The sequence below is a fragment of the Pristiophorus japonicus genome, chromosome 7 (genome assembly GCF_044704955.1).
Source record: "Pristiophorus japonicus isolate sPriJap1 chromosome 7, sPriJap1.hap1, whole genome shotgun sequence".
Taxonomy (NCBI): Eukaryota; Metazoa; Chordata; class Chondrichthyes; family Pristiophoridae; genus Pristiophorus; species Pristiophorus japonicus.
Window position 1 is genome coordinate 244,384,867 of NC_091983.1, and position 23,540 is coordinate 244,408,406.

At 45.6% G+C, this 23,540-nt stretch overlaps 1 protein-coding gene across 2 annotated transcripts in view; it reads right to left on the bottom strand.

Annotated features, from left to right (window-relative positions):
* LOC139267485 (dynein axonemal heavy chain 8-like) overlaps positions 1-23,540 on the bottom strand; it is a 2,569,686-nt gene that overhangs the window by 348,604 nt on the left and 2,197,542 nt on the right. For both annotated transcript variants that reach the window (XM_070885867.1, XM_070885866.1), the window contains one exon: positions 3,613-3,731. In XM_070885867.1, coding sequence (XP_070741968.1) covers positions 3,613-3,731 — 119 coding nt within the window. The remainder of the gene's footprint in view (positions 1-3,612; positions 3,732-23,540) is intronic.

Consider the following 23,540-nt stretch of genomic DNA (forward strand, 5'->3'; position numbering starts at 1 on the left):
GGAAATGCGCCGTTCTAACCCTGGGGGCAAACTTGGGCCCGATGTTACTGCCTTACTCTGCAATTGCTTTTTCCAATCTATCTGTGCTAGGTTCCTTCTAGGTTCCTAAATCATTGAAATTAACTCTTCCCCATTTTCACGTTTAGCATTTAACATTTTCATCTATATTTTCTGCTCGCTTCCCATAATTACTTTAAACCGAATTATGTTATGATTACTGTTAGCTAGATAATATTCCACTGTAACACACTCCACTTGCTCTACTTCATTTTCCAGAACCAAATCCAACACAGTTTCCTCTCTTGTTGGACTGAAGACCTCTCAATATCACAGGGGGTGCATGAAACTTTTTTTGAGTTTATCTGTGAAAAAAAAAAATTAAACCGTGCCACCCGCCCTGGATGACACAGCAGACATTTACAAGGCCCTTTTTTTTTTCCTTTTTTGTGGTTTTTTTTTTGTGTTTTTCTTTTTTTTTGGTTTTTCCAAGTGCCCCCTCTAAAAGCACCGGCAATTAAAACAAATTAAACTTTAAAACGTAAAATCAAATTAAAATTTGGTTGCCGGGCGTGATGATGCACTCCAGTCCCTCCGGTGCCCACCTCTAGGGGGTGCATGAAACTCTTTTTGAGTTTATCTGTGAAACAAAAAACATTAAACCGTGCCACCCGACCTGGGTGACACACCAGATATTTACAAGGCCCCCTTTTTTTTTCCCCTTTATTGTTTTTATTTGTGTTTTTCTTTTTTTTTGTTTTTTTTTTTGGGCACTAAAATCACAATTTTTCCCCAGTGCCCCCTATAAAAGGGAAGGGGGACACTAAAAGCACCGGCAATTAAAACAAATTAAACTTTAAAACGTAAAATCAAATTAAAATTTGGTTGCCGGGCGTGATGATGCACTCCAGTCCCTCCGGTGCCCACCTCTAGGGGGTGCATGAAACTCTTTTTGAGTCTACCTGCAAAACATAAAACATTAAACCGTGCCACCCGACCTGGGTGACACACCAGACATTTACAAGGCCCTTTTTTTCCTTTTTTTGGTTTTTTTTTTTGTGTTTTTCTTTTTTTTGTTTTTTTTTGGGCACTAAAATCACAATTTTTCCCCAGTGCCCCCTATAAAAGGGAAGGGGACACTAAAAGCACCGGCAATTAAAACAAATTAAACTTTAAAACGTAAAATCAAATTAAAATTTGGTTGCCGGGCGTGATGATGCACTCCAGTCCCTCCGGTGCCCACCTCTAGGGGGTGCATGAAACTCTTTTAGAGTCTACCTATAAAACATAAGACATTAAACCGTGCCACCCGACCTGGGTGACACACGAGACATTTACAAGGCCCTTTTTTTTTTTCCTCCTTTTTTTTTGTGTTTTTCTTTTTCTTTTTGTTTTTTTTTGGGCGCTAAAATCAAATTTTTTCCGAGTGCCCCCTATAAAAGGGAAGGGGACACTAAAAGCACCGGCAATTAAAACAAATTAAACTTTAAAACGTAAAATCAAATTAAAATTTGGTTGCCGGGCGTGATGATGCACTCCAGTCCCTCCGGTGCCCACCTCTAGGGGGTGCATGAAACTCTTTTTGGAGTTTATCTGCAAAACATAAAACATTAAACCGTGCCACCCGACCTGGGCGACACACCAGACATTTACAAGGCCCTTTTTTTCCTTTTTTTTTGAGTTTTTCTTTTTTTTTTTTGGGCACTAAAATCACAATTTTCCTGTGCCCCCTATAAAAGTGAAGGGGACACTAAAAGCACCGGCATTTAAAACAAATTAAACTTTAAAACGTAAAATCAAATTAAAATTTGGTTGCCGGGCGTGATGATGCACTCCAGTCCCTCCGGTGCCCACCTCTCGCGGAAGGCCGCGAGCGTACCGGTGGACACCGCGTGCTCCATCTCCAAGGACACCCTGGACCGGATGTAAGAGCGGAAGAGAGGCAGGCAGTCAGGTTGAACGACCCCCTCGACCGCCCGCTGCCTGGACCGGCTGATGGCACCCTTGGCCGTGCCCAGGAGCAGTCCTACGAGGAGGCCTTTGGACCTACCCTAGGGGGTGCATGAAACTCTTTTGAGTTTATCTGCGAAAACATAAAACATTAAACGGTGCCACCCGACCTGGGTGACACTCCAGACATTTACAAGGCCCTTTTTTCCTTTTTTTGTTTTTTTTTGTTTTTTTCTTTGTGTTTTTTGTTTTTTTTGGGGGTTTTTTTTTGGGCACTAAAATCACAATTTCTCCGGTGCCCCCTATAAAAGGGAAGGGGACACTAAAAGCACCGGCAATTAAAACAAATTAAACTTTAAAACGTAAAATCAAATTAAAATTTGGTTGCCGGGCGTGATGATGCACTCCAGTCCCTCCGGTGCCCACCTCTCGCGGAAGGCCGCGAGCGTACCGGTGGACACCGCGTGCTCCATCTCCAAGGACACCCTGGACCGGATGTAAGAGCGGAAGAGAGGCAGGCAGTCAGGTTGAACGACCCCCTCGACCGCCCGCTGCCTGGACCGGCTGATGGCACCCTTGGCCGTGCCCAGGAGCAGTCCTACGAGGAGGCCTTCGGACCTACCCTAGGGGGTGCATGAACAGAGAAAGCTGGAGGTACAGGTGCACAAATGATTGAAGGTGGCAGGGCAGGTTGAGAAAACTGTTAAAAAAGCATATGGGATCTTCGGCTACATAAATAGAGGCATAGATTCAAAAGCAAGGACATTATGATTAACCTTTATAAAACACTGGTTCGGCCTCAACTGGAATACTGTGGGCACTTTGGGAAGGATGTCCTTTGGGAAGCCTTAGAGAGGATGCAGAAAAGATTTACAAGAATGGTTGCAGGGATTAGGGACATTAGTTGTGTGGATAGCCTGGAGAAGCTAGGCTTGTTCTCTTTAAAGCAGATGGAGGTGTTCAATCATGAGAGGTCTAGACAGAGTAGATAGAGAGAAACTGTTCCCATTGGCAGAAGTGTCGAGAACCAGAGGACACAGATTGAAGGTGATTGGCAGAAGAACCAAAGGCGACATGAGGAAAACAAATTTACCCAGCGAGTGGTTAGGATCTGGAATGCACTGCTTGAAAGGGTAGTGGAGGTAGACTCAATCTTGCCTTTCAAAAGAGGATTGGATAAATGCCTGAAAGAAAACAAATTGCAGGGCTACGGAGAAAGTGCGGGGGAGTGGGACTAGCTGAAGTGCTCTTTCAGAGAGCCAGCATGGGCTCGATGGGCTGAATGACCTTCTTCTGGGCTGTAACCATTCTATGATTCTATGACTCTAAGCTAACCCACGGTTGCTCAGTGTTAGAATTGTCAGTGATTGCAGAGCTATGAGTTAATGAAAAAAAACAATGTTTAAAAATTTTAAATAAGAATATATATACGTATTGAAGTATTTATGTACAGAAAACTCTCAAATTGCCACAATTCAAGAAGATGGCCCACCACCACCTTCTTATGGAAACTAAATGAGTTCTTGCTGGCATCCATCCACATCCCAGAAAAAATATGGAGAATTTACACATCATGGTTGGTAATGTTTCTTTCTAATTGAGTGGCACAGCTCCACACAGGTTCAAAAGGCTGGCACCATAAATTGTCCATGTAAGTGCACTTACCCATGTGCATGTGCTCTGCTAGGTCATTGATGTTTACATGTTTCTCTGTGTAAATAGATTTGTAGCTATTTATAAAGGCAAGGTAAGATTTGGGGGTTATATGCGTTCTTCGCCGATATCTGAAAAGTAGGCACAGAAATTACTTTTATTATTGTACATATATTTACAACAAAAACATTTAAGAGCAGTATTATATATCTGAAACTCCACGTACATATTACCTGATATCCATACTCTTTCTACGATGTCTATCATTTATACCTAATTCTGCTGGAAAATACATTTTGCAAAATTATAACCACTTAAGCATGATAGTTAGTACAAACTGCGGGTTGCCGCAGGGATCAGTTTTGGGACCCCAACTATTTATAATCTATATTAACGACTTGTAGGAAGGGACTGAGTGTAACGTAGCCAAGTTTGCCGATGATACAAAGATGGGAGGAAAAGCAATGTGTGAGGAGAACACAAAAAATCTGCAAAAGGACATAGACAGGCTAAGTGAGTAGGCAAAAATGTTGCAGATGGAGTATAATTTTGGAAAGTGTGAGGTCATGCACTTTGGCAGGAAAAATCAAAGAGCAAGTTATTATTTAAATGGAGAAAAATTGCAAAGTGCTGCAGTACAGCGGGACCTGGGGGTACTTGTGCATGAACCACAAAAGAATACAGCAAGTGATCAGGAAGGCCAATGGTATCTTGGCCTTTATTGCAAAGGGAATGAAGTATAGAAGCAGGGAAGTCTTGCTACAGTTATACTGGGTATTGGTGAGGCTACACCTGGAATATTGCGTTCAGTTTTGGTTTCCATATTTACGAAAGGCTACACTTGCTTTGGGGGCAGTTCAGAGAAGGTTCACAAGGTTGATTCCAGAGATGAGGGGGGTTGACTTATGAGGAAAGGTTGAGTAGGTTGGGCCTCTACTCATTGGAGTTCAGAAGAATGAGAGGTGATCTTATCAAAACGTATAAGATTATGAGGGGGCTTGACAGGGTGGATGCAGAGAGGATGTTTCCACTGATAGGGGAGACTAGAACTAGAGGCATAATCTTAGAAATATGGGCTGCCCATTTAAAACTGAGATGAGGAGAAATTTCTTCTCTCAGAGGGTTGTGGATCTGTGGAATTCGCTGCCTCAGAGAGCTGTGAAAGCTGAGACATTGAATAAATTTAAGACAAAGATAGACAGTTTCTTAACCGATAAGGGAATAAGGGGTTATGAGGAACAGGTAGGGAAGTGGACCGGAGTCCATGATCAGATCAGCCAAGATCATATTAAATGGCGGAGCAGGCTCAAGGGGCCATATGGCCTACTCCTGCTCCTATTTCTTATGTTGTTATGTGCTTAAACTACCAGTTGCTGTTCACTCTGGAGTAAGATTTTCTTTTCTGATGCCATTGCTTCCAAAAGTATGCCAGAACTAGGTTTCCACCTATCTGCTTATCCAACTGACCTGACCCAATTTGTAAGATCAACCTCACTTTTGAGGATAAACAAATTTCAGCGTAGATAAATGCTGGGATTTTTCTTTAACACTCAGAATTGCTAATGTGCATACATTTGATTTAGCAAATTATAGATGTGGAATACGCAATGAGTGGTTAAGATTTCGAATGCACTGGCTGATCAGGTGGTGGATACAGATTCACCAGTAGCCTTTAAAAGGGAATTGGATAAATACTTGAAGGAGAAAAAATTGCAGGTACTGTATATGGGGAAAGAGCGGGGCTGTGGAACTAACTGAATTACTCTTGGAAAGAGCTGGCACAGACTCGATGGGCTGAATGGCCTCCTTTCTGCACTGTACTATTCTCTGATTATATGATTCTAATTTACATACAGCATTGCCATGAGTTAGCCATACTAGTAGCTAAGATGGCTACCTTTTTCATAGTAAAGTCCCAACACACCTTCCCATGCAACAAAATAACCTTATTTTTAGAAACTAATGTAGAAGATAGAAAATGGAAACTGCAAATCCAATTATATGTGTGGCATGCATGATGTGGGCCTTCCTAGATCAATAAGATATAGAATCATAGAAATTTACATCACGAAAGGAGGCCATTTTGGCCCATCATGTCTGCGTCGGACGACCAAGAGCTCACCAGCCTAATCCCACTTTTCAGCTCTTGGTCCGTCATCCTGTAAATTACGGCACTTTAGTTGCACATGCAATTATTTTTTAAATGTGGTGAGAGTTTCTGCCTCTACCACCCTTTCAGGCAGTGAGTTCCAGACCCCCACCATCCTCTGGGTGAAGAAATTTCCTCTCATATTTCCTCTAAACATCCCCGCAATTACTTTAAATCTATGCCTCTTGGTTGATGACCCCTCTGCCAAGGAAAACAGGTCCTTCCTAGCCACTCTATCTAGGCTGCTCATAACTTTATATACCTCAATCAGGTCTCCCCTCAGCCTCCTCTGTTCCAAAGAAAACAAACCCAACCTATCCAATCTTTCCTCATAGCTCAAATTCTCCAGTCCAGGCAACATCCTCGTAAATCTCCTCTGCACCCTTTCCAGTGCAATCACATCTTTGCTGTAATGTGGAGACCAGAACTGCACACAGTACTCCAGCTGCAGCCTAACCAGTGTTTTATACAGTTCAAGCATAACCTCCTTGCTCTTGTATTCCATGCCTCAACTTATAAAGGCAAGTATTCCATATGCCATCTTAACCACCTTATCTAGCTGGCCTGCTACCTTCAGGGATCTGTGGACCTGCCCTCCAAGGTCCCTTTGTTCCTCTACACTTCTCAGTGTCCGACCATTTAATGTGTATTCCCTTGCCTTGTTAGATCTCCCCAGAAGCATTACCTCACACTTATTCCATTTGCCACTGTTCTGCCCACCTGACCAGTACATTGATATCTTCCTGCAATCCGCAGCTTTCTTCTTTATCAACCACACAGCCTATTTTCATGTCATCTGCAAACTCCTTAATCATACCCCCAACATTTAAGTCCAAGTCATTGATATATAGCACAAAAAGCAGAGGACCCAGCACTGAGCCCTGCGGAACCCCACTTGATACAGCCTTCCAGTCACAAAAACACCCATCAACCATTACCCTTTGCTTCTTTTGGATCCAACTTGTCACTTTGCCCTGGATCCCAGTCTGCCATGTGGGACCTTATCAAAAGCTTTGTTAAAATCCATATACACTACATCATACGGTCATCGACCCTCCTAGTTACCTCCTCGAAAAATTCAATCAAGTTAGTCAGCCATGACCTTCCCTTAACAAATCCATGCTGACTGTCCCTGATTAATCCGTGTCTTTCCAAATGAAGATTTATCCTGTCCCTCAGGATTTATTCCAATAATTTTCCCACCACTGAGGTTAGGCTGACTGACCTGTAATTACTTAATCCATCCATTCCTCCCTTTTTAAACAAAGGTATAACATTAGCAGTCCTCCAATCCTCTGGCACCATACCTGTAGCCAGAGAAGATTGGAAAATGATGGTTAGAGGAGGAGCAGGCCGGAGCCATTGGAGGGAGCAGCGTGTGGCGGCCCAGCCGGAAATCAGTGCGGTCCCGTCCTGCAAGACCATCAGCAGGCCGGGCCATTGGAGGAAGCAGCGTGCGCAGAATACCACTGCAGGGAGCAGCGCGTGCTGCTGCAGGAGGGTGATGGCTACGAAGCCAGGTCGCTGACTGCAGTGCGGGCAGGCACAGCAGGAGGGACGAAGGAGCGGCAAGAGTCCGTAGAGGGAAGTGACCGGGGCCCAGAGTGACGTGAATCTGGGACCCAGAAGAGGCGAGGGCCCAGGGGCAGCACAGGCCAGCCCACACTGTGCTATGTGCGCGCACTAGGTCTGTGCAGCAGAGCTGGTCTCCAGTTAGTCTTGGGTAATCCTTGCCACTGGACCAAGACCTAGCTCTGTCAAGCCCGTGTGGTGGCTGGTGTCCAACGGCCACCACATGTTAAAAAAATGCAAACACAGGCATCTTCCACCCTTCACGATGTAGTTCGGGATCTGGAATTGAAACACCTGTGAACTCATCTCTTTTTGACGTGGAAGCAAATTATCCTCGCTTCGAGGGACTGCCTATGATGATGACACATAAAAGAAAAAATTAAGAACTTGCATTTATATCGTGCCTTGCCAGCACTCAGGACAGACCAAAGTGCATTACTGCCAATTAAGCCTTTTATTTAAGTTACTGATGTAATATAGGAAACGTACTCGTCAATTTGCACACAAACAGAAATGAGATAATGACCAAATCATTTGTTTTGTGATAGTGATGTTGGTTGAGGGATAAATATTGGCCAGGAAACTTGGAGGAACTTTCCTGCTCTTCTTTGAAATAGCGTTTATGTTCACAACAGAGGGCAGATGGGGCCTCATTTTAACATCACATCCGAAAGATGTTACCTCATTTTGTGCAGCACTCCCTCAGTACTGCACTGAATTGTCAGCCTGGATTTTTGTGTTCAAGTCTCTGGAGTGGGACTTGAACCTACAACCTCTGACTCAGACGTGAGAGTGGTACCACTGATCTCATAGGCGGTCCCTCAAAACGAGGATGACTTTTTCCACGCCAAAAAGGATACGTTCACAGTTGTTCCAATGAAGGGCCTAAAATTCCAGGTCCTGAACTACACCCTGAAGGGTGGAAGATGCCTCTGCGTGGATTTTTTTAACATGTGGTGGCCGTTGCACACCAGCCACAACACGGGCTTGACAGAGTTAGGTCTTGGTCCGGTGGCAAGGATTATCCCAGACGACTGGAGACCAGCTCTGCTGCATGGATCTAGTGCGCACACATATTGCAGTGTGGGCTGGCCCGTGCTGCCCCTGGGCCCTGATCACATCCCTCCACAGTCTTTCGCAGCTCCTTCGCCCCGACCTCTGATATGTCTGATACCATGACATGCATGAATCTTGGAAAATTGTGTTGTTCGAGCATATATAGACTGAGCTTGAGTATGACTGGACTACACTCTGCACCATACAGAAGGAGGAAAGTTCATGGAATATAAGTTTCAGGAACTGGTTACCCCACAGGCAGAGAGGAGTCAGGAGCAGAAGGAACGAGTGACTGGTTGTATGGCAGGAAGGAGAAGAACATAAGAACATAAGAAATAGGAGCAGGAGAAGGCCATACTGCCCCTCGAGCCTGCTCTGCCATTTAATAAGATCTTGGCTGATCTGATCATGGACTCAGGTCCACTTCCCTGCCCGCTCCCCATAACCCCTTATTCCCTTATCGGTTAAGAAACTGTCTATCTCTGACTTAAATTTATTCAATATCCCAGCTTCCACAGCTCTCTAAGGCAACAAAGTCCACAGATTTACAACCCTCTGAGAGAAGAAATTTCTCCTCATCTCAGTTTTAAATGGGCGGCCCCTTATTCTAAGATTATGCCCCCTAGTTCTAGACTCCCCTATCAGTGGAAACATCCTTTCTGCATCCACCTTGTCAAGCCCCGTCATAATCTTATACTTTTCGATAAGATCACCTCTCATTGGGGCCCAACTTTTTTTGGCGCACTCATGTCAGATGCGCCGACTTCCTAGGATTAAAAACTGGTTGTGTATCTGTAAAGCATGCAATCCCATGTTCCGCCACCAGGGAGCTCATCCCCTGAAGTCCCAAGGGATCCCAGCATCCCTTGGGAGCACTGCATATAAGCCGGCTCCTAAGGCCTGTTCCTCACTCTGGAGTGTCTTATTAAAGACTGAGGTCACTGTTACTCTAACCTCCCTGTGTGCAGCCTCATCTGTGTTAGGAACACAATAACTGGCGACGAGAATACGAATCCAACACAAAGATGCAGCAAACTGTGGGCATCCTGGAGAAGTTCTCGGAGGGTGAGGACTGGGAAGCCTATGTTGAATGGCTAGACCAGTACTTTGTAGCCAACAAGCTGGACGGAGAAGGAAGCGCTGCAAAAAGGAGAGCGGTCCTCCTCACAGTCTGCGGGGCACCGACCTACAGCCTCATGAAGAATCTTCTGGCTCCGGTGAAACCCACAGATAAGTTGTATGAGGAGCTGTGTACACTGGTTCGGGAACATCTTAACCCGTGCTGACGGCGGGGTATCGGTTCTACACGTGCCAGCGATCTGAAGGTCAGGAAGTGGCGAGCTACATCGCCGAACTAAGGCAACTTGCAGGACAGTGTGAGTTTGATGGCTACCTGAAGCAAATGCTCAGAGACTTTTTTGTACTGGGCATTGGCCACGAGACCATTCTTCGAAAATTTTTGACTGTAGAGACACCGACCCTCAGTAAGGCCATTACGATAGCACAGGTGTTTATGTCCACCAGTGATAACACCAAACAAATCTATCAGCACACAAGCAATGTTCATAAATTAACTGGAACTGCGTTTGCGAGCAGAAATGTACAGGGCAGAACTCACGAGTCTGCAACTGCCAGCAGGCCTCAGGTGACCCAGATGACACAGAGTCCCCAACAAAGGATGAATGCAAGGCAATTCACACCTTGTTGGCGTTGTGGAGGCTTCCATTCGGCCTATTCATGCCGCTTCAAAGGGAATGTTTGCAAGAGCTGTGGAACAATGGGGCACCTCCAAACGAGCTGCAAGTTCTTCAAAACCTGCTAACCACCACGTGGCAGAGGAAGATCAGTCCATGGTGGATCAAAGCAATTTCGAGCCTCAGAGAGAGGAGGCCGAGGCTGAAGTACACGGGGTGTACACATTTTTGACGAAATGTCCACCTATAATGCTGAAAGTAAAATTGAATGGCTTACCCATAGCCATGGAACTGGACACTGGTGGTAGCCAATCCATCATGAGTAAAAAGATGTTTGAGAGACTGAGGTGCAACAAGGCATTCAGACCAGCCCTGAGCCCCATCCACACAAAACTGAGAACGTACACCAAAGAGCTTATCACTGTCCTGGGTAGCACCATGGTCAAGGTCACCTATGAGGGCACGGTGCACGAACTGTCCCGGGCGATAGCCCCACACTGCTTGGAAGGAGTTGGCTGGGCAAAATCCGCTGGAACTGGGATGACATCCGAGCGCTATCACATGTCGATGAGGCCTCATGTATCCAGGTTCTTAACAAATTTCCTTCCCTTTTTGAGCCAGGCATTGGAAATTTTCCGGGGAAAAGGTGCGGATCCACTTGGTCGCAGAGGCACGACCCATTCACCACAAGGCGCGAGCGGTACCTCACATGATGAGGGAGAGAGTGGAAATCGAGCTGGACAGGCTGCAACGCGAGGGCATCATCTCCCCAGTGGAATTCAGCGAGTGGGCCAGCCTGATTGTTCCAGTACTCAAAAGTGATGGCACGGTCAGGATTTGCGGCGATTATAAAGTAACTATTAATCGTTTCTCGCGACAGGACCAATACCTGCTACCGAAGGCAGACGACCTATTTGTGATGCTGGCAGGAGGCAAGACATTCACCAAACTCGACCTGACTTCGGCCTACATGACGCAGGAGCTGGAGGAATCTTCGAAGGGCCTCACCTGCATCAACACACACAAGGGACTGTTCATCTACAACAGATGCCCGTTTGGAATTCAGTTGGCTGCAGCGATCTTCCAGAGAAACATGGAAAGCCTACTCAATTCGGTACCACACACAGTGGTCTTTCAGGATGACATATTGGTCATGGGTCAGGACACGGCCGAGCACCTACAAAACCTGGAGGAGGTCCTCCGGCGACTGGATCGCATAGGGCTGCGGCTGAAGAGGCAAAATGCGTCTTCATGGCAACAGAAGTGGAGTTTCTGAGGAGAAAGATCGCGGCAGATGGCATTCGGCCCACAGACGCCAAGACAGAGGAACGTGCCCAGAACGACACGGAGCTGCGGTCGTTCCTGGGACTCCTCAACTATTTTGGTAACTTCCTACCGGGGTTAAGCGCCCTTTTTGAGCCCCTACACGTGTTATTGTGCAAAGCTGAGAACTGGGTATGGGGAAAAAAGCAAGTAATTGCTTTTGAGAAAGCCAGAAACATTTTATGCTCCAACAAGCTGCTTGTATTGTATAACCCGTGTAAAAGACTTGTGCTAGCATGTGACGTGTCGTACGGAATCGGGTGGGTATTACAACAAGCTAACGTTGCGAGGAAGTTGCAACCTGTCGCCTATGCTTCCAGGAGCTTATCTAAGGCTGAGAGGGCCTACAACATGATTAAGAAAGAGGCATTAGTGTGTGTGTTCGGGGTAAAGAAAATGCATCTGTACCTGTTTGGCCTCAAATTTGAGCTGGAAACCGATCACAAGCCCCTCACATCCCTGTTCGCTGAAAAGATGGGGATAAATACTCATGCTATCAGCGTATAACTATACTATCCGCCACAGGCCAGGCACCGAGAACTGTGAGGATGCTCTCAGTCGGCTACCATTGCCAACCACGGGGGTGGAAATGGCGCAGCCTGCAAACTTGTTGATGGTGGCGCAGCCCGCAGACTTGTTGATGGTCATGGAAGCGTTTGAAAATGATAAATCACCTGTCACGGCCCGCCAGATTAGGACTTGGACCAGCCAAGGTCCTCTGCTGTCCCTGGTAAAAAACTGTGTACTGCATGGGAGCTGGGCCAGTATCCCCGTTGAAATGCAAAAGCCAATCAAGCCGTTCCAGTGGCGAAAGGACGAGCCTGTTGTGGGGTAACCGCGTAGTGCTACCCAAAGAGGTCAGGGAGACGTTCATCTCGGATCTCCACAGCACACACCCGGGTATGGTAATGATGAAAGCGATAGCCAGATCCCACGTGTGGTGGCCCAGTATCGACTCTGACTTCGAGTCCTGTGTACGGCAATGTAGCGTGCGTGCTCAGTTGTGCAACACACCCAGAAAGGCACCACTAAGTTTCTGGTCCTGGCCCTCCAGACCATGGTCGAGGATCCATGTCGACTATGCGGGCCCGTTTCTCGGTAAAATGTTCCTGGTGGTGGTGGATGCTTTTTCAAAATGGATTGAATGTGAAAAAATGTCGGGAAGCACCGCCACCGCTGAAAGCCTGAGGGCCATATTTGCCACCCACGGCCTGCCTGACATACTGGTCTGTGACAACGGGCCATGTTTCACCAGTGCCGAATTTAAAGAATTCATGACCTGCAATGGGATCAAACATGTCACCTCGGCCCCATTTAAACCAGCCTCCAATGGGCAGGCAGAGCGGGCAGTACAAACCATCAAACAGAGCCTTAAATGAGTCACAGAAGGCTCACTCCAAACCTGCCTGTCCTGAGTACTGCTCAGCTACCGCACAAGACCCCACTCGCTCACAGCGGTGGTCCCGGCTGAGCTACTCATGAAAAGGACACTTAAAACCAGACTCTCGCTGGTTCACCCCAACCTGTATGATCAGGTAGAGTGCAGGCGGCAGCAACAAAATGTAAACGATGCTCGTGCCACTGTGTTGCAGAAAATTGATCTGAATGACCCTGTGTATGTGCTAAACTATGGACATGGTCCCAAGTGGATCGCGGGCATGGTGATAGCTGAAGAAGGGAGTAGGGTGTTTGTAGTCAAACTCGACAATGGACAAATTTGTAGAAAGCACCTGGACCAAACAAGGCTGCGGTTCACAGACTGCCCTGAACAACCCACAGCAGACACTACATTTTTTGAGCCCACAACACACCCAAAGGATCAACGACACCACGCCGGACCAAGAAATCGAACCCATCAAGCCCAACAGCCCAGCAAGGCCAAGCTCATCTCGCAGCCCTACAGGGCCAACAACACGCCAGCCCAGCGAGGGCACAGATAACACACCAGAACAGACATTTGTGTCGAGGCGGTCCACCAGGGAAAGAAAGGCTCCCGACTGCCTCACCTTGTAAATAGTTTTCACTTTGACTTTGCAGGGGAGTGATGTTGTGTATCTGTAAAGCATGCACTCCCATGTTCGGCCACCAGGGAGCTCATCCCCTGAAGTCCCAAGGGATCCCAGCATCCCTTGGGAGCACCATATATAAGCCGGCCCTTAAGGCCTGTTCCTCTGGAGTGTTTTATTAAAGACTGAGGTCACTGTTACTTTAACCTCCCTGTGTGCAGCCTCATCTGTGTTTGGAATACAATAAAAACGATGCCAAAAAGTTAGTCCCGGACTCTGGCTGCTCTGTGGCTTCTCCCATGGATTGGCGCGGCGTGGCAATTCAATAAGGGTGCAGAGCTCGGGCCCTGCGCTTAAAGGAGTACCGGCAGCTCAACACATGCGCACTGGAGGTTTCGCGCATGTGCAGTAGCTCCTCTGCAGCATGGGACCCGATGTCCCGCCCCAATCCGAGGCCGAGTGGCCTCACGACGATCGCCAGGCTGCTGCATGTCATAGAGAGAGTCCCACACCTCCCGCACCGGCCGGCCCGCTGACTTCCCGGGCCGAGGTAGCACTTCAGTTTTATTTTTAATTTATTATTGATGGTTGTGTTTTATTTAGTGAGGAGAGTTTTGATGTGGATGGGGGGTGGGTGGAGGAGGAGAGTTCTGATGAGGGGGGGGGGCGGGGGGAAGAGTTTTGAGCTGCGGGGGAGAGAGTTTTGATGGGGAGGGGGAGTTTTGATCAGGGAGGGGAGAGTTTTGATGGGGAGGGGGGAGTTTTGATCAGGGGGAGAGTTTTGATCGGGGTGGGAGTTTTGATCGGGAGGGGGCTTTGATGGGGGGCGGCTTTGATGGGGGTGGGGGGGGAAAGAGTTTTGATCCAGGGGGGAAGAGAGGGTTTTGATGGGGTGTGGTGTTTGATCGGGGCGGGGGAGTCTTGATGGGGGGAGAGGGTTTGATCGGGGGGGGGTGGGGGAGTATTGATGGGAGGGGGAGGTGGTTTGATGGGGGTGGGGAAGTTTTGATGGGGGGGGTGGAGTTTTGATTGGGGGGAAGTTTTGATGGGGGTGGGAGAGTTTTGATGGGGGTGGGGGAGTTTTGATGGGGGGGTGGAGTTTTGATTGGGGGGAAGTTTTGATGGGGGTGGGAGAGTTTTGATGGGGGTGGGGAGTTTTGATCGGGGGGAGTTTTGATGGTGGGGGGGAGTTTTGATGGGTGGAGGGGAGTTTTGATGGGGGGGGAGTTTTGATGCGGGGGGTAGTTTTGATGCGGGGAGGGGGCAGTTTGATGGGCGGGGAGTGATAACTGTGTAGCCAGTAATTTTAATGAGCTTACTCAAGACTTTCCTTAACCCTGTTGATGAAAATACTTTCCTACATAAGAACATAAGAATTACGAGCAGGAGATACTTCTATTTTTTATTTGGATATTTTGAAAAAATTATGTAAATATGTTTTGTCTCTTTACTTCTTTTATTTTTGTAGTTTAAGCTTCCATGAATGCTTCTGTTGTATAATAAATTAACTTTGCGAAAGTTCATCAAATGTCCTGTATATCTGTTTGATCCTATTCACATTCTTTCGTCAAGTCATTAAGTACCTACCTGCGCTGATTGCTTCACTCTCCGCAAGGGTTTTCTGTGCAGCCACATACACTGGCCTAAGTTAGTTTGGAGCAAATATTAGCTGTACAGTGGTTTAAATTGCCAAAACGGGCATAGTTGGTTGGTAACGCCCCCGTTTGAACAAAATAAAACTAAACTAAAATAATCCTAGCTAAATTAACTTATACTGGCGCAAATTGAATGTGCAAAATGGGGATTTTTAAGAAAAATTTTCTCCAGAAAAATTTTTTCCAGAAAAATCAAGTTGCTCCAAAAAAACGGAGCAACTCCTGGTCAAATTTGGGCCCATTCTTCTGAATTCCAATGAGTAGAGGCCCAACCCACTCAACCTTTCCTCATCCCTCATCTCCGGAATCAACCGAGTGAACCTTCTCTGAACTGCCTCCAAAGCAAGTATATCCTTTCGTAAATATGGAAACCAACCGTGGATAACCAAGGAAATAAAGGAGAATATCAAATTAAAAACCAATGCGTATAAGGTGGCCAAGGTTAGTGGGAAACTAGAAGATTGGGAAAATTTTAAACAACAGCAAAGAATGACTAAGAAAGCAATAAAGAAAGGAAAGATAGATTACGAAGCAAACTTGCGCATAACATAAAAACAGATAGTAAAAGCTTTTACAGATATATAAAACTAAAGTAAATGTTGGTCCCTTCGAAGATGAGAAGGGAGATTTAATAATGGGAAATGTGGAAATGGCAGAGACCTTAAACAATTATTTTTCTTCGGTCTTCACAGTGGAAGACACAAAAACCATGCCAAAAATTGCTGGTCACAGGAATGTGGGAAGGGAGGACTTTGAGATAATCACTATCACTAGGGGGGTATTGCTGGACAGGCTAATGGGACTCAAGGTAGACAAGTCTCCTGGTCCTGATGAAATGCATCCCAGGGTATTAAAAGAGATGGCGGAAGTTATAGCAGATGCATTCGTTATAATCTACCAAAATTCTCTGGACTCTGGGGAGGTACCAGCGGATTGGAAAGCAGCTAATGTAACGCCTCTGTTTAAAAAAGGGGGCAGACAAAAGTCAGGTAACTATAGGCCGGTTAGTTTAACATGTGTAATGGGGAAAATGCTTGAAGCTATCATTAAGGAAGAAATAGCGGGGCATCTAGATAGGAATAGTGCAATCAAGCAGACGCAGCATGGATTCATGAAGGGGAAATCATGTTTAACTAATTTACTGGAATTCTTTGAGGATATAACGAGCATGGTGGATAGAGGTGTACCGATGGATGTGGTGTATTTAGATTTTCAAAAGGCATTCGATAATGTGCCACACAAAAGGTTACTGCAGAAGATAAAGGTACGCGGAGTCAGAGGAAATGTATTAGCATGGATAGAGAATTGGCTGGCTAACAGAAAGCAGAGAGTTGGGATAAATGGGTCCTTTTCGGGTTGGAAATCGGTAGTTAGTGGTGTGCCACAGGGATCGGTGCTGGGACCACAACTGTTTACAATATACATAGATGACCTGGAAGAGGGGACAGAGTGTAGTGTAACAAAATTTGCAGATGACACAAAGATTAGTGGGAAAGCAGGTTGTGTAGAGGACACAGAGAGGCTGCAAAGAGATTTAGATAGGTTAAGCGAATGGGCTAAGGTTTGTCAGATGGAATACAATGTCGGAAAGTGTGAGGTCATCCACCTTTGAAAAAAAAACAGTAAAAGGAAATATTATTTGAATGGGGACAACATGCTGCAGTGCAGAGGGACCTGGGGGTCCTTGTGCATGAATCCCAAAAAGTTAGTTTGCAGGTGCAGCAGGTAATCAGGAAGGCGAATGGAATGTTGGCCTTCATTGCGAGAGGGATGGAGTACAAAAGAAGGGAGGCCTTGCTGCAACTGTATTAGGGTATTGGTAAGGCCGCACCTGGAGTACTGCGTGCAGTTTTGGTCACCTTACTTAAGGAAGGATATACTAGCTTTGGAGCGGGTACAGAGACGATTCACTAGGCTGATTCCAGAGATGAGGGGGTTACCTTATGATGATAGATTGAGTAGACTGGGTCTTTACTCGTTGGAGTTCGGAAGGATGAGGGGTGATCTTATGGAAACATTTAAAATAATGAAAGGGATAGACAAGATAGAGGCAGAGAGGTTGTTTCCACTGGTCGGGGAGACTAGAACTAGGGGGCACAGCCTCAAAATACGGGGGAGCCAATTTAAAACCGAGTTGAGAAGGAATTTCTTCTCCCAGAGGGTTGTGAATCTGTGGAATTCTCTGCGCAAGGAAACAGTTGAGGCTAGCTCAGTGAATGTATTCAAATCACAGATAGATAGATTTTTAACCTATAAGGGAATTAAGGGTTACGGGGAGCGGGCGGGTAAGTGGAGCTTACATACCATTTACTTTCCTAATTACATAAGAACATAAGAAATAGGAGCAGGAGTAGGCCATATGGCCCCTCGAGCCTGCTCCGCCATTTAATACAATCATGGCTGATCTGATCATGGACTCAGGTCTATTTCCCTGCCTGCTCTCCATAACCCGTTATTCCCTTATCAGTTAAGAAACTGTCTATATATCTGTCTTAAATTTATTCAATGACCCAGCTTCCACAGCTCTCTGAGGCAGCGAATTCCACAGATTTACAACCCTCTGAGAGAAAAAATGTCTCCTCATCTCAGTTTCAAATTCTAATCTTATTCTAAGATTATGCCCCTAGTTCTAGTCTCCCCTATCAGTGGAAACATCCTCTCTGCATCCACCTTATTAATCCACCTCATAATCTTATACATTTCGATAAGATCACCTCTTATTCTTCTGAATTATAATGAGTAGAGCCCCAACCTATTCAATCTTTCCTCATAAGTCAATCCCTTCATCTCCAGAATCAACCGAGTGAACCTTCTCTGAACTGCCTCCAAAGCAAGTATATCCTTTTGTAATGAGGGAAATGCACACAGTATTCCAGGTGTGGCCTCACCAATACCCTGTATAACTGTAACAGGACTCCATCCACTTTGCAATAAAGGCTAAGCTTCCATTGGCCTTCCTGCTCACTTGCTGTACCTGCAGAGTAACCTTTTGTGTTTCATGCCCAAGTACCCCCAGGTCCCGCTGTACTGCAGCACTTTGCAATTTTTCTCCATTTAAATAATAACTTGCTCTTTTATTTTTTTTTGCCAAAGTGCATAACCTCACATTTTTCAACATTATACTCCATCTGCTAAATATTTGCCCACTCACTTAGCCTGTCTATGTACTTTTGCAGGTTTTTTGTGTTCTCCTCACACATTGCTTTTCCTCCCATCTTTGTATCATCAGCAAACTTGGTTACGTTACACTCGGCCGTTTCTTCCAAGTCATTAAGATAGATTGTAAATAATTGGGGTCTCAGCACTGATCCCTGCGGCACTCCACTAGTTACTGATTGCCAACCCGAGAATGAACCATTTATCCCGACTCTCTGTTTTATGTTAGTTCGCCAATCCTCTATCCATGCTAATATATTACCCCCAACCCTGTGATTTTTTATCTTGTGCAGTAACCTTTTATGCGGCACCTTGTCAAGTACCTTTTGGAAGTCCAAATACACCACATCCACTGGTTCCCCTTTAACCATGCCAGCAAATTTGTCAAACATGACTTCCCCTTCATAAATCCATACTGACTCTGCCTGACTGAATTATGCTTTTCCACATGTCCTGCTACTGTTTCTTTAATAATGGACTCCAACATTTTCCCAACCACGTATTTTAGGCTAACTGATCTTTCGTTTCCTGCTTTTTGTCTGCCTCCTTTTTTAAATAGGGGTGTTACATTAGCAGTTTTCCAATCTGCTGGGACCTCCCCAGAATCCAGGGAATTTTGATTAATTACAATGGCTCGAAGGGCCGAATGGCCTACTCCTGCACCTATTTTCTATATTTCTATGTTTCTATGTATCCACTATCCCTGCCGCTACTTCTCTTAAGACTCTAGGATGCAAGCCATCATGTCCAGGGGATTTATCCACCTTTCGTTCCATTATCTTACTGAGTACCACCTCCTTATTGATTGTGACTGTGTTACGTTCCTCCACCCACCCATAGCCCCTTGACTATCCACTGTTAGGATATTTTTCATGTCTTCTACTGTAAAGACTGATACAAAATATTTGTTCAGAGCTTCTGCCATCTCCATGTTCCCCATTACTAATTCCCTGGTCTCGTCCTCTAAGTGACCGACATTTACTTTAGCCACTCTTTTCCTTTTTGTATACCTGTAGAAACTCTTGCTATCTGTTTTTATATTTCATGCGAGTTTACTTTCATAGTCTAGCTTCCCTTTCTTAATCATTTTTTTAGTTCTTTCTTTGCTGGCTTTTAGAAGCTTCCCAATCTTCTGTCCTCCCACAAGTTTTGGCCACTTTGTAAGCCCTTGTTATTAATCCTTTATCCTTTATTTCTTCAGTTAGCCACGGATGGCTAACTTTTCTTTTACACCCTTTCCTCCTCACTGGAATATATTTTTCTTGAAAGTTATGAAATATCTCCTTAAATGTACGCCACTGTTCATCAACTGTCCTTCACTTTAATCTATTTTCCCAGTCCACTTTATCCAACTCTGTCCTCATACCTTTGTAGTCTCCTATATTTAAGCTTAGTACGCTGGTATGAGATCCAACTTTCTCACCCTCCATCTGAATTTGAAATTCAATCATGCTTTGATCACTCATTCCAAAGGGATTCTGTACTAGGAGATTGTTTATTAATCCTGTCTCATTACACAGGACCAGATCTAAGATAGCCTGGCCCCTGATTGGTTCCGTTACATCATAGACAGTCCCTCGTATCGAGGATGACTTGCTTCCATGCCAAAAAGGAATGAGTTCGCCGGTGTTTCAATGAAGGACCTAATATTCCAGATCTCGAACTACATGCTGAAGGGTGGAAGATGTCTTTGCACACCAGCCACCACACAGGCTTGACAGAGCTAGGTGTTGGTCCAGTGGCAAGAATTAACCAAGACGATTGGAGACCAGCTCTGCTGCATGGACCCTAGTGTGTACACATATCGCTGTGTGGGCTGGCCTGTGCTGCCCCTGGGCACTTGCCTCTTCTGGGCCCCAAACTCACGCCTCTCCTGGGCCCCGATCATGCTGCACCACGATCACTTGCTGCTCCTGCACCCCAACCTTGCCGCCTCTGCTGTACCTGCCCATGCTCCAATCAGCAACCTGGACCTGGGTGACATCCAATCCAGTCGCTCTCCAGCACACGCTGTACCTTGAAGTGGTACGTTCCTTTGAAGGCCCCAACCTGCTGATGATACTTGCAAGTTGGGGCTGCCACACGGAATGCCGATACATACTGCTCAAGGAACCCGTCCCTTATGCACTCTATGACCTCTTCTTCAAGGCTACCCTGGCCAATTTGATTTGTCACCCATGATTATTGCTGTTCCCTTTTTACAGGCCCCAACTATTTCTTGGTTTATACTCCGACCAACAGAGTTGCTACTGTTAGGGTGTCTATAGGCTACACACACCAGTGATGTTTTCCCCTTATCTCCAGTCAAACTGTTTCAATTGTGCTGCAGTACTGCAGGACCTGGGGGTACTTGTGCATGAAACACAAAAGGATAGTATGCAGGTACAGTAAGTGATCAGGAAGGCCAATGGTATCATGGCCTTTATTGCAAAGGGGATGGAGTATAAAAGTATGGAAGTCTTACTGCAGCTATACAAGGTATTGGTGAGGCCACACCTGGAATACTGCGTGCAGTTTTGGTTTCCATATTTACGAAAGGATATACTTGCTTTGGAGGCAGTTCAGAGAAGGTTCACTAGGTTGATTCCGGGGATGAGGAGGTTGACTTATGAGGAAAGGTTGAGTGGGTTGGGCCTCTACTCATTGGGATTCAGAAGAATGAGAGGTGATCTTATCGAAATGCATAAGATTGTGAGGGGGTTTGACAAGGTGGATGTAGAGAGGATGTTTCCACTCTTGGGGGAGACTAGAACTAGAGGGCACGATCTTAGAATAAGGGGCCGCCCATTTAAAACAGAGATGAGAATAAATTTCTTCTCTCAGAGGGTTGTAAATCTATGGAATTCGCTGCCTCAGAGAACTGTGGAAGCTGGGACATTGAATAAGGGGATAAGGGGTTATGGGGAGCGGGTGAGGAAGTGGAGCTGAGTCCATGATCAGATCAGCCATGATCTTATTCAATGGCGGAGCAGGCTCGAGTGGCCGTATGGCCTACTCCTGTTCCTATTTCTTATGTTCTTATGTAACATCCTAATTATTTGAGCTAATATCGTTTCTCACTATTGCAATGATTCCATCCTTTATCAACAGAGCTACCCCACCTCCTTTTCCTTTCTGTCTGTCCTTCCGAATTGTCAAATACTCCTGAATGTTTAGTTCCCAGTCTTGGTCACCTTGCAACCACGTCTCTGTTATGGCTACCAGATCACACCCATTTGTAACTATTTGTGCCGACAGCTCATCTAATTTGTTACTAATTGCTTGCTGTACCTGCATGTTAACTTTTTGTGATTCATATCCAAGGAACCCAGGTCCCTCTGAACGCAAACATTTCCCAGTCTCTCACCATTCAAAAAATATTCTGCTTTTTTGTTTTTCCTACCAAAATGGATAACTTCACATTTTTCCACATTGTATTCCATTTGCCATGTTCTTGCCCACTAGTCAGCCTGTCAATATCTCTCTGCAGCCTCTTTGCATCTTCCTCACAACTTACTTTCCCACCTAAATTTTTATCATCAGCAAACTTGGATATGTTACACTTAGACCCTTCACCTAAGTCACTAATATAGATTGTGAATAGCTGAGGCCCAAGCTCTGATCCTTGCGGTACCCCGCAAGCTTGCCTACTCGAAAATATCCCGTTTATTCCTACCTTCTGTTTTCTCTCCATGAAACAATCCTCAATCCATGGTAATATTCTACCCCCAATCCCATGAGTCCTAATTTTGTGGAATAACCTCTTGTTTGGCACCTTATCGACTACTTTTTGAAAATCCAAATGTACTACATCCACTGTTTCCTCATTATCAATCCTACGAGTTACATCTTCAAAAAACTCTAACAGATTTGTTAAATACGACTTTCTTTTCAAAAAACCATGTTGACTCTGCCTAATCATATTACAATTTTCTCGGTGCCCTGTTACCCAGTCCCTAATAGATTCTGACATTTTGCCTACTACCTATGTCAGGCTTCCTCCTTTCTTAAATAGCGGGGCTAGCTCTGTTATCCTTGGGGACTGTTCGAGAATATAGGGAATTCTGGAAGATTAATACCCGTGCACCCACTATCTCTGCAGCTACCTCTTTTATAATCCTGGGATGCAGATTGTCAGGTCCAGGGGATTTGTCACTACTTCGTCCCATTAAATTTTCCAGTACTATGGGCAAGAAATTCAGTTGGGCCCATTTGGGGCGATAACTTTTGAAATCTCCGATAAACTATTGCCAGGCAATAATCCTTTTTTGCTCCTAGGAAATTCAGCTTCAGTGTTTCATGAGGGAAGTGGAGCACTAAATCAAGCGCTAAACATTTCTGTTAGGGTGCTAAAGTTTGTAAGAATGGCGGTAGTGGCAGAGCGCTGAAAAATGTTCAAAGCAGTGGTACCGGCATCAGAGGCTCCTTCCCTTGCTTAAAGGGAAGGGCCAGTGATGGTTTGCAACAGTTTTGCAGTCAGTTCAGTGTGGCCAGGGGACCTGCACGACAGCCATTACAGCCCCAATCACTTTCAGAGAGTGAAGGGCTTGGATATCGCGCAGCAGAGAGGCTTGAAATATGTCAGCAGGCCTCCAAACTGGTGCAAAAAATAGCATTTGGTCTACCTGAACACCACTGTCTTGAATTATTGCTTCCCATGCAGCGAGCCGATGTGGCAACACCTCCTCTTGCTGCCAATATTAACACCTGGCGATGCAGCAGGAGGAAATAGCAAATTTCACATCCGGGGCAGGAAGCGGGTGCTGCGCACTTGATGATGTCATGATCTATGGGGTGCTGGAGACCGAGACAGTAAGTGTTAGCGCAAGCGCATAGTCGCCAGGGAAGTTCGCAGGTGTCGCTGAATTCTCCACGCACCGCTCCTGCAGGCGCTAATGGGAGGCGAAAAGCAGCCGAATTACTCCCCCTATGTCTTTACATACTGATTTCTTTAAGTTCCTCATTCTCTCCAGACCCTTGGTTTCCCACTATTTCCAGAATCTTTTTTGTGTCTTCTACCGTGAAGACAGGTACAATGTATTTGTTCAATGTCGCTGTCATTTCCTTATTGTCCTTTATAATTTCTCCTGTCTCTGCCTCAAATGGGCTCGTTTTTACTTTCACTAATCTCTTCCTAGTTACATACCTATAGAAATGTTTACACTCTGTCTTTATGTCTCTTGCTAATTTACTCTCACATTTGTTTTTTCTTTCCTTATCAATTTCTCGGTCCTCCTTTGCTGAAATCTAAAATCCTCTCAACCTTCGGCTTACTGCTCTTTTTGGCAACATTATAAGTCTCTTCCTTTGATCGAACTATCTTTAAATTCTCTTGTTAGCCACGATTGGA